The sequence below is a fragment of the Anolis sagrei genome, chromosome 3 (genome assembly GCF_037176765.1).
Source record: "Anolis sagrei isolate rAnoSag1 chromosome 3, rAnoSag1.mat, whole genome shotgun sequence".
In the NCBI taxonomy this organism is placed as follows: domain Eukaryota; kingdom Metazoa; phylum Chordata; class Lepidosauria; order Squamata; family Dactyloidae; genus Anolis; species Anolis sagrei.
In genome coordinates this window covers 212,203,534-212,222,061 of record NC_090023.1, presented here as the reverse complement: position 1 = coordinate 212,222,061, position 18,528 = coordinate 212,203,534, and the positions used below count along the sequence as shown (strand labels likewise).

Genomic DNA, 18,528 nt, shown 5'->3' with positions numbered 1-18,528 from the left:
GGTTAGAATTCTGTGAACTTCCAGGAAATTTTCCTTTGGTTTCCAAATTTCTAACACTGCAGTTCACTTATAACTTCAGTTGAGTATTTAGCTTCAGCATTCAAAGAAAAGGGACAAATAAAGTTATCAAGTGAATGTGAACAATGCCAATATAGTTGTGTTAGAGATGTGTACGTTTCCATCTATCACTCTTTGCAATGCCTCATTTTGCTTCTCTCGTGAACACACACGTCCTGCTTAGTTGCTTGATTAAGTTGCTTCATTTTGCTGCATAATAAGGCTAGTCCTAGCTAAAATTACACAAACTATCCACTTGCTTAAGGTCTTCCACTTAATTTCTTTTAATTATGGACCTTGCTAAAAATCACATCCTTCATTATTCATCATGTGTAGAAAGAATTTTTTATATATATAATTTTTATTGAGATGTATTCTTACAGATATATAGGCAAAAGTTGGGGGTTGGAAATATTGGGATTGAGGGTAGGGAAAGGGTCGGGAATAGGTGAGTTGGGAGGGAGGAAAGGGGGTGTTGACTACAAGGGGGTTGTAAAAGATAGGGGAGGGAATGTACGGGATCTGGGGTGGAAAAAGGGTATGGAGGGGATGTGGTAGAAAGAATGTTTGTCCTAGCCGATGGACTAGAAGAATAGCACATTTCTCTTCTTCAAATCTCTTCTGGGACTTGTTTGTTGTGACCCAGACTTGTTTTTACTCCATGTCAATGCATACATGTACTGGGTGTCATGCAAAATTTATATTTCACTGTTTTTATTCTGCCAAACCACTCCAGAAAGTTGGACATTGTCAATGTGCAGAAAACTAGAAGGTGTAAAATCAGATATTCAGGTAATCAGGTGTCAAAAATGGCTAGAACACAATGTCTAAAAGCAGACTTCATTGACCAGCTTTTATGACATAATAATTTCTTTTCTCCATCTTTCTGGGCAAATATAGAAGAGTCTACTTTAATAAAAATGCTTGAGGACCTTGTAATTAAGATTGAGTCATCTTCTCCATAAGTGGTCAGCATTGTTGGGCTGAGTTCTGCAGATTCCCTGAGTTTTCTGCGTATCTTGCCAATGACATCAATAAAATGCACATATATATATAATTTTACATAGTTTATTGGAAGAAATGTAGTATACTTTCTTAAATGGTGCACTGCTATATTTTTATCAGATTACAGTATTGAGCCACATTGCGTCTCAATCACAGAGATAAAGAGGTATACAAATATAATCATCATCATCATCATCATCATCATCTAATCTAATCATCTACTTAAGGGTTGTGTATATGAGTAGTGTTATAGTTCTATAGGTATAATCAATCATAAAGGGCAATTATTTTCCTACTTCAGAACTTCTTGTATGTGCTTAGGTGACCTAATAGAGTCAAGATAATTGTCATAGATTGAGATCAGACCATCCATACCTTTCGGGCAGGGGTAGACATGGTGAACTCCTAATGAATTATAAAAAATGAAAAAAATTCTTTTGTAAACAATTGTTTTGTCTTCAGTGTCCTTTGGGTCATCTTCATCTGATTGGGGGTGAGGTCCCTTTGATTAAAATAAAGTCTTCTCTTGGTCTAAAATGGCCCATAAGGTGAAAATGCTCTTGACACCCTTTAGAGGCTACTTGGGGACAATTCTTTACAGAAGGTGCAGGGCTCTGTCAAAAGTTTCCTGGTGTCTAATGCGGTCTCCTGCAGCCCACAGTGCAGGGGTGATGCTAGGGAGATGTTGTGGATGGAAAACCAAAAATATTCAAAGAGAATGGGAGCTATATGCCTTTCAGTTTCCTATGTGTTTCCTGAGCTAGACTGGTGACTTCAGACACAATGAAAGTTGCTATCCTATTGTCTGTCTTGAAGAAAGAGTTCACTGGCAGTCACTTTAATGTAGAACACTAGGGACCACCTCCTGCACCGTTGCCTCAGGCAGCAAAATATCTTAGGCTTGCCCTGAAAAGCACATCACTCAAAGGAGGTAATGCAAGGGTGAGAAAAATGGAGAGGAGAGCATCAGAAAAGAAGAATTGGGACTCCGTTTTCTGTGCAGCTTGTGATAAAGGGGGGGGGGGGGGCTCCAGATCTGTAACAGGCAGACTCTGGAATGGGTTAGAGAACAGGTCTAGCTCTGTGCACTCATAAACTTGGTTGCCATGAAAATTAGCCTTGCTCTCCCGCAGTCTGTTAATTAGAAAGTAATTTCTTAGTGCCTCATGAATTGCAATACCCTGATTCGCTTGTCATTAGCACGAATGGTATCTGATTTGTTATGCATTAACTACTCATGGCTGCACATAGGACTAGCAAACAGATAATTCGTGCTTTTGGAAAACAGATTACTTACAGTGAGGATTTGCTCAGTGGAGCGCAAAGCATGCCAAGTGCAACAGAAAAACAAACCACTTTAGGAACATTGGCTCCCATTTCCTTGTTGGCAAGGTTTGATTGCTGGACACCTCTGCTGAATGCAGGAGGGTCTAAGGTCAGACTGCCAAGCAAGCTACAGATCTCACACCAAGAAGGAAGATTTATAGGCTCATCTGGCATGCTTCCTGTTTTCACTTTCTCTTTCTGTCTTCCTTCATTTTACTTTCTTATACAAAATGCTTTAGGATGGGATAAAAATTACTTTATAAAAAGCAATCTAGTCTTCTGTCTCCTTGCTTGTCTCACACAATATGTTATACTGCTTCTTTTCTTCCCTGCCTTTTTCAATTGGGCTCATCTCAGACTTCACCTAGGATTTAGGCTGCAATCATGAATACACTTACATGCAACATTGGATTCAGTGGGATTTTAAGCAAAAGCCTATGGGGTTATGTACCTTAAAAGCCAGTAAAAAATTGACTGGTACCTTTTGCAAAGTTCTGTTTTGATTTTAAAAGCCCTGTATTGCTTGAGCACAGGCTGTCTGAAAGACTGTCTTTCCTCATATGATGTGTAGATTTTCTTTTGGTCTTACCACCAAGTATAAACCCTGGGGTTTAGTTTCTGGATCTCTCATGGATGCCAAAACCTGTGGATGCTTGAATCTTATTATATGTAAAGTTGTAATGAAATTGTGTTCCTTATATAAAATGTCAAAATCAAGATTTGCTTTGGGGGAAAAATTGGAATATTTTCAAGCCATGAATGGTTGAATCTGTGGGTTCATAATCCATAATATGAAGTGTTAACTGCAGATAAGAGAGGACTCTTGGTGGCTGCTCCTAGGTATTAAACTTCCATGGACAGGTTTTCTCTCAGGAAAAGATCTTTTTATGGACATTCTTTGTGTGGGTTTTGGAATTGAATCTGAAAGGTGTGGTCTCAAGTTTCACGTATTCTTTTACTAGATAGAACTGCATCAAACTATACAGTCAGTCCTTCACAATTACTGTAGTTGGTGGGGCAACCTCCAACAAAACTGCTATTTTTTTTTAACTTGAGAGAGTAAAAACTCCAAGAAACTCTAAGTCCTCCAGTGTCAACTCCTGCCAAAAGTGGAACATAAAAGGTTTTTTTTTCCTCATAATCTCTGGGTACTCTAGCACAACTCTGTGGTCAGCACCTGATGAAAGTTGACCATAGAGTTGCACTAGCTGAACCCAGAGAGTCCTAAAGAAACCATATTAATCAAGTCAGAGAAATTACTGAAATCTGCAAAAGTTAACCCTGCAAATATGGAGGGCTTTTATAAAATAATTTATTCAATTTCCAATATACAATAGGACTTTAGTTGTACGTACTAGATACATTTTCATTAGACAGATTTAGGAAAGATGATATTTTAAACTTGTTGTATTACAGTTCCTCTAAAACTATTATTTTCAACATCTGAAAAAAAATCCATTGTTAAATTCATTTATTTGGGGTTTTTTTGTGAGGGGAGTAATAACTTGGAATTGTTCCCATGTGAATTAGCAAAATGAAAAATGATTTTGATATACCTGATGTGTGGGGGATTTTGCATTTCTAAGCATATTTGCTTTTGATCTGTCTGAAGCTACATAGAGAAACTGGTAAACTAAAATGGGCTGAATAATTTAAAGTGTATTTTGATGGTAAATTATCTCTGTCTTTGCAGAATATTTCCAATCTCAGTTGTTATCATTCTCCCCAAATTTGGATTATCACAATCCAGACATCCCTGAGTGGAGAGAAGATATCGGCAGGGTCATCAAGAGAGCCCTGGTACAGGTAAATATCCATGACTAATGAGGATGATGGAGGACAGTTTAGGGAAGGAAGTAGATAGTTCACAATTAGTCACAACATGGTACTGTGTGAGTCTTCATTTGCAATCATGTAACTATCCCTCTAACTCCTGGAAATAGAAGTAACGCATGCCTTGAGACTAAGGACCTCATCAGATGATCTTCGGGCTCCATATCCTTGTGGTTAAGAAACTGGGTCCCATCTGAGGCCATCACATGATGTAAGGGCACTTCTAGTGGGACTCTGTGGTGCTCCATTTCCTAAGCGCATAGAAATGGAGCCCAAATACCATCATCAGAGTTGGGTGTTACCTGACTAAGCAGCAGAATGTGAGGCAAAGATGGGGAAAGGTGTGGTAAGCACTAGGCTTGGGCGGTTTCATTCGTTAATTTCGTAATTCGTTATTAATTCGTATCTAAATTAGCTTACGATCCAGTATTGAGCCATGCAGGACTACTGTGAGGAGTAATTAAAAATCGAAACAATTTTTCCAATTTATTTCGTATTGTTTCGTAATTGTTTCATAATTGGTTCAAAATTGTTTCGTAATCGTTTCGTAATTGTTTTGTAATTATTTCCGTATGTCTGGTGCACATTTTATAGTTGTTGTTTGTTTTATCAGTGATAAAAAATAAATTATCACACCAACAGTCAACAACAGAGGGAGAGGGAAGCTTCAGAAGTTCCCCCTGTCCCATTTGGAGGGTTTTTTAGCATATTGCGCAATCGCGTCCGCCATTAACGAATCAATTCGTAATTTTACGAAATTTCGTATATTTCAAACTTTTTAAAAGGAAAATTTTGGAATTCTTTAAAAAAACGAAACACAATGCCCCCCCTAAAAACGAAATGAGTTTAGAACCAAATTTTTCCATAGTTACCCAAGCCTAGTAAGCACATTGGATGGCTGACCACCCCAAAAGACAGGGAAAGATGGGAGAAAATAGGGTAAGATGGTTTCCTCTATATCTCTGCTTTCCCCCCTATCCATATGATGAGCTCCTAAGACAGGGATGGACAACAATAGCTCTGTAAACATTGGACTTCAGGTCATATTAACGTGAGTGCCTTGTCAGCATAATCAGTGTAGAACGCTTACAGGAATTATTGGACAAAAATTTCTAGAAGACCTCAGTTACCTACCTTTGCCCAAAGCTATACCAAGTTAAAGAGGCCCCAAGGCATTACTTTTTTGTGTGTCTGTTGAATTTAGAGGACAGCAAGGAGAAGACTTCCTTGGAAGGGAGTATCAGAGTCTAGAGCAGGCATGGGCAAATTTTGGCCTTCCAAGTGTTTTGGACTTCAACTCCTAGAAATCCCAGCCAGTTTACTGGCTGTTATGAATTGTGGGAGTTGAAACACCTAGAGGGCCAGAGTTTGCCCATGCCAGGTCTAGAGGCAGACACTGAGAAGGCTCTTTTTTGTGTTTCTACCAACCTTGCCCATTATGCTAGTAAGACTGTGTCAGAGCCTCTCCTGACAATCTTAGGCCCTGGGTAGACTCCTACAGGGAGAACTGTATTCTCTGCATTGCATCCAGTATTATCATGGGAATGGACACTGAGGTTAAACTGTGAGTGAAAGTTCCACATCAGGCAACTGAAACATAGGAACATAAATAATATTTCTGAATGTTCTTATCCTCAATGCAGAAGTGTGATTTGACACATATCAAGGTTTCACAAAAGTGCATTTGGAGAATTTTGCAAAGATTTTTACATAGTGTTGTCAAAACCATTTCCCCCACAAAATGTCTTTGTGGGAAACTACATTTTTGTGTTCAGCTTTTACTGTATAAAACACTCTTTTGTGCAAAATGTTTGCCACAAAGGCTTAAAATGTGGAAAAAAAATCAGAATGTGTAAAAACATGAACTCGGCCAAGATTTACATACTTTCTGTTACCATTTGTCCATTTTGTTATTTCCACTTACTCACCTCAGATTTTGTGCACTTGGATGAATTATGAAATGAAGGAAGAAAGGAGTTTGAGGGGAAAGGCATGGCATGCACAGTTTCTATATCAACAATTATTCCAAGTGTGATCTGAAGTGAATGCAAATGAGAGGATTTTAAACAAATTGGTGACCTTTTTGTGTGGAAAAAGTAGACAACGGAAATTTAACACTTAGGATTTGATCACATTGTCTTCTGGCTTTGTCCTAGTGCACTTCCAAGACTGAGCCAGGATGGAGACCACTGGAGCCTTTCACATGACACAGGGCTCCTTCTGGCGGGGCTCCATTCTGGCTCTGTCCTGAAAGCATCCTAAGATGGAGCCCAGAGAATACCAGAGGCTTCCTGTGTTCTGATTGCTTAGAATGGGGCCAGCATGGGGGAGAAGCCGGGTAGCAATGCCTTTACCCGTGTGATGGGAAAAGCAGCAATGTGGGACATGGGGTGATGGTTTTCCCCGCTGCCCAGAAAATTTTCTCACTGTCACTTGCATTTGGGACTTCCATGTGATGAGTTCTTAAAAACTTTGCACAAATCTATTCTTTTTCTTCTCTGATTCCATCCACACTGATCAAATTCTGGTGGCCAGATAGTAACTTCCCACAAATGTGTGCAAAAGAAAGCCCTTAATTCACATCAGTTCTCTGTGGTTCTTTAATCACCATTTAGGCCTCAAACTGGTTTCAGGATTTCCTGTGTAATCATTTGCACAGCAAAACCATTTTCTTCAATACCAATTTGAAACAACATTAAATTCCCAATGCAAATGTGCCTTCTTGCTTCCATTTACCAAAATGAAGGATAATCTGCACGCATGGGCAAGGAGGGGGGTTTCTTCCTATCATCCAAGTCTGCTGGTTGCTTCCTCCTTGTTAAATTGATGCTGCTTTGATATATAAGCATAGAGCTGCAAAATAGGGAGAAATAAGCTAGAGTGGAATATAATGATCTATTCTGACCTATTTGGTTTTGTACACTAAAGGCATTAGATCCCATATTTGCTTGAAAGCTAAGCAGAGTCAAGCTTGACTAGTACTTGAAAGAATGAATACCAAATAATACCAGGTGCTACATTTCAAAGGGAAGCAATGGTGAACCACTTCTGAGTATTTCTCGCCTGAGAAAATCCTGTGAAATTCCTGCAGTCACCATAAACCAAGACTCAAATTGAAAGTATATACACATACATACAATAATTTATTATTCTTTGTAGTTTTTTTTATTGCAGCTCTCTTTGTCCATGCTTCCTTTTGAGATTTTCTTGATGTACTGAATTCTTGCCCTCAGTGAAGATTGGCAGTTTTGTCTACTTGTTATCTCCACTGAGGAAAAATAATTCCTTGGCATGATTTAATTCTAACTTTGTTCTCTTTGACCAATTGCATTCCATCTTCTCATGAGTATATAAATACATGGGCAGAGACTGGATTTTTAGCATCCTGAGAATCAAATAGCATACTGTTGAAACACACCTGTTGAAAACAACATCTGGTCTGCTCTAGCCTGATTACACCCTCTTTTTCCACATGCGAAGAGCTGGCATCCTCAAATAAGTATATTTATGCTGGCATCCCAAAGTAAGTGTTAAATTGCTGGGATGTTGAGACAGCTTGTCAAGAATTCTTTTGCTCCCATGAGAGTATTGTCTTCCAGCATGAGAGAAAGATGCCAAGTGACTTTTTAAAAGAGGGAGGTCATTTTTTTTTTGCATTTTGCATAAAAAGTCTTTTTGCAAAACTAGTGTCATTTCTCTCTCTCTTTTTCTCAGGAAAGCACAGACAGACAAAAACAGCAAGTCCCAAAGGACAGGCTGATAAATCACAAAGATGTACGCAACTCATCCAGTACAGTATTTTTACAAGTCTATGCAACAAGAAAACAATTTTCAGAACTCCCTGCCCCATTTTGAAGAAAACAATAACAAATCATAGCAAAAACGAGTTTCAAAAATGCACAAAATGTTGGGAATTGTGTGGGTGACATATCCAGGCCTAGCCTCCCATTATGCCAGTGTATGTAGCTTTCTGATAATTGTAGAGCAGAGTGCGCAATATTACCTTGTGCAACAAATTCACTTGCATGCTGCAAAGGTTGCCAGAAGCAACCTCCTGGTGAATCAGATTCTAGGATGAGTGACTCCCAGGTAACACCTGTTGCTTTGTTTTGGAGTCATGAGCAGGCATTTTTGTAATAGCATTGGTTTTATTTACAAATATACATGATGAGTATAAATAGAGGCAAAGAGCAACATAATATTTCTATAAAGCACAAATGTATTGTCTCTCAATAGAGAGCGCACTGCCATTCAGAGTGTCTTTCAGTTTTGACACCAAACTGCCATTAATTGTTCCTTTGCAGGTCATCTAAATACAATTTGTCTAATGAGAGCTCATTAGTGACAATGATATAGCAAGCCCACATCCTCATCTATATAAATGAGTAATAAGCTGAGAGATAAGTTAAAAGGAGTTAAGTAAATTTAATGACATGGGCCTTGGTGCCCTGCATGGCAGGGGGTTGGACTTGATGGTCCTTGTGGTCTATTCCAACTCTATGATTCTATTCATAGGCCCACCAAAACAAGTTCTTGGTGTCTTGATTTTAGCTTGCTGTTAGGGTTATTTCGGGCCCTGATACAGAAAATTGCATTGGATACACTGTATCAGCTCTCATTTCTTATGCCCCATATACATTGCTGTATAATCTAGTTTCTGAATTTCGATTAACTCTGTTGAACTATTTCATATAGTTTAGACTTATATGATCCAGTTCAAAGTTGTCAATGCACATTCTGAAACTGGATTATATGGCAGTATAGCTGCAGCACCAGGTATGGTTTTCATGGTTTTCTATGGATGAGGAGATAGCAACGTAGTTGACTTATAGTCAAAAACTAGAGCTGATAGGGGAAAATTGGTGCCAATTTTAGAATCAGCAGGTGAAATATACTCAAAACAGGGCTTACATTTGAGGCACTAAAATATTCATTGGCCAGTGTTGTTCATGGTCAAAGTTGATAACACACACACACACACACATGATTTGGATGTTGTAGAATGTAGACTTCATGCAGATCCACTCGCTTGTGTAGTAGGATGCTAGTTCAACTTTCTCTGTCATTTTAAGGACTTTTCTGAGTGTGTGATTAAACCTAGTACTTTTTGCATATTAAAGCTCCTACAAGATACTGAATAACTGATCCAAATGCAATTATGAATGCTACCCATTCCCCTACTTGTCCTCTGTTTCAGGTTACTGGCATTCCTGAAGAACAGGTTCTGGTGGCATTATTCCCTGGTTTGCCCACATCTGCTGAACTCTTCATCTTGCCCCATCAAAACATATCAGACAGAAGGAAAGGCAGCGAAAGTGACCTGGAGCAGGTAAGTAAAATCTTTGCCATGTGAATATACTCTCATGTAATTAAACACAGCACAGAAGATCAGATAAACAAGACACTTCTTTGTAGGTGTGCCCAGCCTTGGAGCTATAATCTCTCAACTGTATAATAGCATTAAAAGTACTGTATTTAGTCAATTCTAATGCTCACCTTTTATTCAATAAATTACTTTCCCAAAATGAGAGTGTGCATTAGATTTGTATAATATTGTATATTACACAATATTAGGTTCGATGGCACATTAACCCGGGTAAATACAGGTAGGTTAATTTGACACGATGGTTTCCAGATTGTAAACAAAGATTTCAGTTTTACTGTAAATTAGGGATAGCGTTGTTCTTCTCCAAGGCCCTGAGATTTAGGGTCAACACCTTAGCTATTGGTAATACCTTTGGCAATGTTATAGTCTTCTGCTGCTTAAAAAAAAATAATGCCACCCTATATCAATTGACATGATTTTTACTAGGATTAGAAAGGAATTGACTAAACTCAACAGCCAATCCAAAAATAATATTTGCGTATTTCTCAAAACTTGCTATGGGAATGCCTTAAGCATTTATGAGGTTTACATGGCATGTCTTGAGTAAGGTATGCTGAAATGAATGCCCACGTTTAAAATGTGAGCGCCAAAATGTGCATAATTACAAAAATAATAAACACTGACTATTTAGTCAGTGGGGGAAAGTAGAGTAAAATTGGGTGAATTACATAAATAAGGACTCATATATCAGGAATAATGCATTCAAATGCAAAGACATTTCAGTGCAGGAAGAAAACACAAAGTCTTGTTATGTGGTTCAGAGAAACTGCTGATGGGGTTAAGAGAAAATCACTAAAAACAGAACCAAGACATTTGTAGTTGTTAAACATGAGCTGAAAATGGGACTTCGGGTGACACTGGTCAAAACAGGATATGATAACATGCTTCCTATGTCAAGTCATGTGAAAGTCCTATGTGAAAGTCAAGAAAGGCTAGTCATATGTAGAAATCACTCACTTCCTATGCAATAACCCTGGAAGGGCACCTATGTTGTCACACTTTATTAGCCCTAGGGTATCTCAAGCTTGATTTTTAACCAGAGTCCTTTTAGCAGCTAGACGCATTCAGTCTGTTTGACATTAATATTATTTAATATTAAAGGAAACAAGAAAAGATTCTAAAAGGCCTTGAATCACTTCATCATAGCCTTAAAATGGTACAGAATGGACTTTATAGTGAACACATGTGCAAAAGTGACACAAAACAGAATTAGACCCCGCCATCCATCACTAGTTTCTCATCTCAGCTATGTCTGATGAAAATCCTTTTTCTAAGCAGCCATCCAAAGTGTAAGAATTGCCTTTCACGTCATCAACAATAAATGTTGACCCCCATCTACAATGAAATAATGTGTTTCCTTTATTCTTGGTATTTGTTACTAAGGCAAGCCCAACTTTGATGTTTATTGATTACAAGTTGAGTGTAGCTGAAGTTACTTTAGCTGCCTTCCTGAATTTTCCTCTCTGCCACCATCGAGTATCATCCATTTTTGCCTCTGTTCTTTCTCTGAAAGATACAATGCCTCTGCCTCCCAAGTATGACCTCATATGTCCCTGTTATAGATTGCATATTCAAGGGTAACTGTACCCCATTGATTTTCACTGTTCCAACACATTTCAGACATAGCCATTATATCAATATTCTCTTTCAGTTCCAGGCTATTACTATAATTAGAATGACCATATTTAATTCAGGGACATTGTATTTTTAACAGATGTATACAACAGGGGTTTTCACTATGTGCAGTTTTTTGAATATATCTACATGATCATCTTAGCTGACATCTGTCAAAAAAGCCTCTTTTCTTGAACTTTTAAATATATATTTTAAAATTCATTTGCTCTCTTTTGCATTTGATCACCTTTATTCCAATACATCCATCTGTCTTTCAGGTTATTTTAAATAGTGTGACAGAATCATACTGAGGATCGGGCAGTTTCATTCACTATCATTATTATTCTATGATTCTATCAGCTTCTATTGAAGTTAATTCAGTTCTGGTTGTGACTTTTAAAGCCCTTGTGTGTTGAACTAAAGAAGGATCACTTGTTGGACAAAGAAGGATCAATGTATAATGCATATTGTGTTGGTATGTTTATTGTGGCATTGGATTATTGCCAATTTGGAAGCCCCTCTGAGTCCCTTTGGGGTTGAGATAGAGCAGAGTAAAGCTACAGTAAATAAGTAAAATAAATAAATCACTTGTCACAATGCATATTTATCAAGATTTTAATATCTTATGAAAAAGGATAGGAAGGATATTAAACATGTTAAAGTAAAGGATCAAAAGAGTGTTTTTTTCTCAAGTTTGGTGGCACTCTGAAGAATGTGGACTGGAGAATCTTTGCCATTCAAATTTATTCTGCACATTGTGAAGAAAATGCTACTTCCTGGAGAGAAATTTGGGAAATGTGGGATGGCCCAAGACGTCATCTACACGGCCATGTAATGCAAGTTTCATGAACTGCCCAGGATTCTCCTTATCAGGAATTCCCAAGGCTCAAGAAACATGCTGTTTTGAATATTTTCAAATATTCCTTCCATCCCTTGTCTATATAAATAAAAATGTAATGTTCGTTTGTGATACCATCAGAACTCAAAAACCGCTGGACCAATTGACACCAAATTTGGACACAAGACACCTAACAACCCAATGTATGTTCTCCATTCAAAAAACCCACAAAGAAACAGCAGAAACCCCAAAAACCCACACAAGGGAAAAGCTACCGTTACAGCATTGAGAGCCAAGCACGTGCGCACGCACGGCCATACAAACAGAACTGACACAGTGAGTGGCACTGAGCTCCCTCCCTCACGGCAGCATACTCGGGAGCCTATCCCGCACACACACACACACAACTTCTCCTTCCCCTTGCCCTTTGCTTTCTCTTTTAAAGGTGAGGCAAGCAGGCAAAAAAGAGGCATTTCACCCTGACGATTGTGTGTGAATGAGAGAGAGGGGGGAAGGAATCTCCCCGCAAGGCTTGCAAGCCCTCCTCCTTTCTCCCTTCGGGCCGCTTCCTCTCCTTCTCATTCCTCCTCCTGCCTCTTTCCTTCTCTCCCTCGCTCCTTCCCATTGAACTTCCCAGGCAATCTCCATGGTGCCATGACCCCTTCCTCTTCACCTTCCTCCATGCATGCTGTGGCAACGGAGGAAAGGGAGAAAGGAAGAAGGGAGGAAAGAAAGAAGGAAGCATGGGAAAGAGGGGAGAGCACGCCTTGCACAGCCCGAGGAGGTAGAGAGAGAGAGAGAGGTAAAGAGAGAGGTAGAGAGAGGTAGAGAGAGGTAGAGAGGTAGAGAGAGGTAGAGAGAGAGAGAGGTAGAGGGAGAGAGAGGTAGAGAGAGAGAGAGAGGGAGGTAGAGAGGTAGAGAGAGAGTGAGAGAGAGGTAGAGAGCGAGAGAGCTAGAGAGAGAGAGAGCTGGAGAAAGAGAGAGCTAGAGAGAGAGAGAGCTGGAGAAAGAGAGAGCTAGAGAGAGAGAGAGGCAGAGAGAGAGGTAGAGAGAGAGGTAGAGAGGTAGAGAGAGAGAGCCGGCATTGTCCATAGACACCTCCAAAGTCATGTGGCCACTGGTATGACTGCATGGAGTGCCCTTACCTTCCTGCCAGAGTGGTACCTATTGCTCTACTCACATTTGCATGTTTTTGAACTGCTATATGAATTGAAAATCATTCTATCTATCTTTTACAACTTGGCAACATACACATGTTGGCAGAGCAACAGTGTGTGTGTATGGGTGTGTGGAGTTGTGAAAATATAGTGGAATTAATGCACATGCAAGATCATCCCCACAATAACCCCTCAAGACATGCACTCCAGCAGAGCCACTTATTTCCCACGTGACTGTGTGTATATGAGGGGAGAGTTGAGGAAATATAGTAAAACTAACATCCATGTAGGTATTCTCCACAACTTCCTTTCAACATAGACATTGCCATATTATCCACACCCATATGTATATGTGTGTGTGTGTGTGTGTGCATGCACTATATCTCCCCCCCCAAAGAAAAGAGACAAAGAGGGAGGGAAGGTTGGCCACAGCAACGTGTGGCAGGTACAGCTAGTCACAAATAAAATGTCACTTGCATATTATTTTCAGTTACAAGAGAGCATTCTTCTTCTATTCTCAGAGATTTCTTGCAAGATAAATTTTGTGGCAAGAATAGGCCAGAAAAAATGGCTTTAAAAAGTTGTAGAGAAGAAATAGGTTTAGAAAGGAGCTAAATTATTCTAGATGGCAACTTTGTTGGCACAAACTTAGCCCCAAACAGCAGTATTTTTGTAATTTTCAATACTCCTAAAATGGAGAGGAGTCAATTTAGTGCTGCTATAGTTGGTCTAATGTCAGATCAACTTTCACTCCTTTTGAACTAGTTGCTGTCACTGATATGGGTTATAATTTGGTCTAGCTACACAGGTACATTCTGTATTGTAGACCAGCAGCTTGCACCATTCTGGTATTACCATAGAAGTAACTAAAAGTAAAGGAAATAGTTTGTATTACAACCATCATTTAATATCTGAAGGGTTGTCATGAGGAAGATGGTACATTCTTGTTTTCTGTTGTTCCAGGTTAAGACCTTAAATGACTAAATGTTAGAACTTTCTGACTGCAAGACAATAAAATACCTAGGAAGGTGATGGTCTTCTTGGAGTTTTTTAAACAAAAGTTGGGTGGCAGCAGGTATGCTTTGGCTATATCCCTGCCTTCTTAGGCAGCTAAACTAGATGGCCTTTGCAGTATCTTCCAGTCTGACAATTCTGTGATTCAGTGTGCTCTCCTTAAAGAAAAATAATTGGCTGCAGCTCCCTATAATGTCCCATTTGTAAAACCAGTTAAGATACAGAGAACAAACTGCATTTGGAACTTGCCGTGCCCATTTACTTAAATAAATAGGTAATTACAGTGATGAATACTGTTATACCGAGGTGAGATTAGAGTCATGAACAAAAGCATAAGCTTCCTAAAATGTGTCTGCAAAAATAACTAGTGAATAAATCAGCCAAATCTCTATTGGGAACTTTGTGAAGAGCAAGAAGTATCACAAGACTTTCCAGCAGATTTAGTTACTATTGTCGATGGCTTGCCATATAGGAATAAATTTCAGATTGATAATCTATAACAACCATTGACATTTTTGTAGTCTTTTAAAATGCTCACAGATGTTCTCTTTGGTGAAGAGCTAAATGTTCTGAAGGGAAAACTTGGTATTATTATTATTATTATTATTATTATTAACTTTATTTGTACCCCGCTAGCATCTCCCGAAGGACTCGATGCAGCTTACAAAGGCCGAGGCCTCAAAACACAACATAACAATACAAAACCTAAAGCAAATTAAAAAAAGTTAAAGCAATATTAAACAACAAGCAATTCACAATACATCAAGACACTATAAAACTGGGCCGGGCCAGAGTAATGGGTACAGGATTAAAAGTGCTGATGTGACAGGTGATATGTAAGGATTATAGGGTAAGTGCAGTGTGCAGTGTGCAGCAATCTTAATAAAGTGCTTCTGGGACTTGTTACTGGAGTTTCCTATTCTGGAAAGGCACATCGGAACAGCCAGGTCTTCAAGTTCTTTCTAAAGACTGTCAATGTAGGGGCCTGTCTAAGATCTTTTGGAAGGGTGTTCCAGAGTCGGGGAGACACCACAGAAAAGGCCCTGTCTCGTGTCCCCACCAACCGCGCCTGCAACGCAGGCGGAATCACGAGCAGGGCCTCTCCGGATGAACGAAGTGAGCGTGTGGGTTCATAAACGGGGATGCGTTCACGCAGGTAGGATGGTCCCAAACCGTTTAGGGCTTCGTGCACAAGAAGGGGGTGAAATGAAAAGAGGTGATTTCAGAGAAGTGAAGCCATTTTTTAAAAAAATTGTAACTATAGCATTTCCATCACTAAAGGCAGCAATGACAGTGTAGACCAGGCATGGGCAAACTTGGTCCCTCCAGGTGTTTTGGACTTCAACTCTTACCAGCTGTTAGGAATTGTGGAAGTTAAAGTCCAAAACAAGTTTGCCCAAGCCTGGTGTAGAAGGTAGCCAATTGATATGAGCTCTTCTTCCCTTTTCTCTACATCAGAGGTTCTCAACCTGTGGGTCTACAGGTGTTTTGGCCTATAACTCCCAAAAATCCCAGCCAGTTTACCACCTATTATGATTTCTGAAAGTTGAAGGCCAAAACATCTGGGGACCCACAAGATGAAAACACTCTAGACTATCCCACATATAGACCATAATATTTTAAGGTCAATATTATGTTGCTTTGAGAGGGGGTATAGATATGGATTATCAGGGAAATAGTAGTTAATGGAAAGTAATCTCTTAGTGTCATACACATGTGTAACTATGTCATATATGTCTCTTTTTTTCACAGTGAACTATTATGTTCTTCTTTGACCCCATCCAGAATATCCCTTCTTTAGAAGCCGCAGAAAGGACTAGGCTGCTTACATGTAGGAAAGGGAAGGAGAGAAAGACAATTCAGAAGATAAAGTTACAGCTATTCCAGTCTCCCAGGAAAAGTAAAGGGAGGGTGCGCTCCATCTGTGGGTGCACCATTGTTTCTTCCCCCACGCTTGAGCAGTAACTAGCTGTCTATTTAGTTTCTGAATTGCCTCCCCTACTGATTTAAATCTTTGAGCATTTATATTACAATTTAATTAATTACATAATTGTATTATACAATTGTAACATAACATAATGATGCAATTATTGATTATATTAATAATTAAGGTAGTTCTAGTCATATTCAGAGGAAAATGAATATTCATCTGCAGTATTCCCCATTATTAAAATGTTCTGAAATGTTATGGGGGAGTTATTATATAGAAAAATGAGATGGGGGGTGCTTCTTGCAGAGACAAAAATTATGCAATGCCACATAACAAAAGAAGATGGCTAGCATCTGTTTGGTATTTATTTTTGATATTGTAAGCTGAAGTTTTGGTATTCATGGCATCATTAATCTCAAATGTTCCTTTCTTAGAAGCCCAGCAGCTGCATCAATTGAAGAAGTGGGCAAAGTCATAAGTTCCAATTGCTTAATGTAGGATGTAGGATGTAGTTTCACCAAAACAACTTCCTATCACTTCATTTGAAAAGCACATAGCAAATTGTGGTGGAGAGTGTGCATTATTTTTCAACAGTAGCTTAGTCATCATTACAATAACCATATAGTGTATGTTGTTTGCCTAATGAAGTTCGTCATGCAAGTGACATATGAACTAGGGATAGTTCACTTTTAGCCACTGCACTAACATGATTTTTGAAAACAAATCAGAGTATCTTGATTCCAGAGGACAAGTAATTAAAGAACACGGGAATGTGAAAAATGATTTAATACCCCAAGATGGAGCTAGCTGCTTGTTGTGAAATCATCCACTTTGTAAAATGTGTGCCACAGTTACACTTGTAATGCATGCTTATTTAGATATTTTGGGTGCAGAATCATTAGAAGTTTAGCTTTGAAGGTTAAAAAAGGATATTTATGTTCCTTCTAGATGTAGATTTAGACTTGAAACAGGTAGGTAGTGGAGAGATTAGTTTCTTTTTCTCAGACCAACATTAGTGCTCTGAATGTGGAAGTAGGCTTCAACAAGCAGATTTTTTCTTGATGTATGTATGTTGTAAACATTAAAGAATAAGAAGGCTGGCTGAAATTGTGATAACCACAGCAGGGCTTTTTGTCCCTTTCTTCCTCTTGCAGAACTTCCAAATCTGTCTGGGGGATTTGGGAAATCTTCCTGGTCAAAGTTAGATATGGTGTGAGAGCTGCAGTTAGAAGGGGGATTTGCCTTACAGCAGATGGAAAAATATATCATGAGGGAATCTATAAGGGATACAAAGGTTTTGAGTGACACTGAACTCTTCAGTTGCTTGTTGGCATATTTGATCCAAAACCTAAACAAAAATAAGAAAAAAAATAAGGTCAACCTAAATATTGTATACCAGTTTTGTTTGGATGTGCCTCCACATTTGGCTGTACCAAATGCAAATAATGTTCTTGGTCTGTTATAAGAACATATCTCTGTGTGGTGGGAATAATTTCGGGAAGAATAGGATCTGTAATTTGCAAACAAATGGGTGCTATAGCAAAATGTTGTAAATAGCTAGTTCATGATTCCAGCTACTCTGCTTCTTTTTCCTCTTTCACTAGTTTTCCATTTTAACACAACATAGTAACTTTATTCAGAAGTTCAGAAAGTCATTTAAATCAATATGCTTTGCCTCTGCCTCCTTCTACTATGTTTTTGACCAATTATCCCCATCACACAGAGATATGTTCTTATAACAGACCAAGAACATTATTTGCACTTGGTACAGTAGATCTGAAAAGGAGAGGTTTTGTACTGAACTTTGTTTCATGCAACTGTTTCTTAAACTGTGGGTTCTGGCCTGAAATTGGGTCCCCTTAGCTCAGCCATGAACAAACTTCAGCCCCCTAGATGTTTTGGACTTCAATTCCCACAATTCCTAACAGCCAGTAGGTTGTTAGGGATTGTGAGAGTTGAAGTCCAAAACACCTGAAGGGCCAAAATTTGTGCATGCATGCCTTAGCTCAATGTTGAAGTTGCAAAGATTTGGCAGCAGTAAAGGTTTCTGAATGTCACTTAATGACTGTTTTAAACATTTACACAAATCTGTTGTGCGGTGTTTACAGTAGACTCTGTAGAAGATGCTTCAGCTGTTTGTTGTTTATTTGACCTGCCCACGCCAGAGCTCCCTGTCAGCCGTCACCACCCTCAGCACCTTCAGAGTCAGGCCAGTCACTTCAAGGATATCATCCATCCCTTGGTCGGCCCCTCTTCCCTTTTCCTTCCATTTTCCCCAGCATCATTGTCTTTTCTAAGCTTTCCTGTCTTCTCATGATGTGGCCAAAGTACTTCATCTTTGCCTCTAATATCCTTCCCTCCAATGAGT

At 39.0% G+C, this 18,528-nt stretch overlaps 1 protein-coding gene across 1 annotated transcript in view; it reads left to right on the top strand.

Moving 5' to 3' along the window:
• SORCS3 (sortilin related VPS10 domain containing receptor 3) overlaps positions 1-18,528 on the top strand; it is a 580,612-nt gene that overhangs the window by 540,041 nt on the left and 22,043 nt on the right. Inside the window, exons 22-23 of the mRNA XM_060768351.2 lie at positions 4,082-4,194; positions 9,419-9,550. Coding sequence (XP_060624334.2) covers positions 4,082-4,194; positions 9,419-9,550 — 245 coding nt within the window. The remainder of the gene's footprint in view (positions 1-4,081; positions 4,195-9,418; positions 9,551-18,528) is intronic.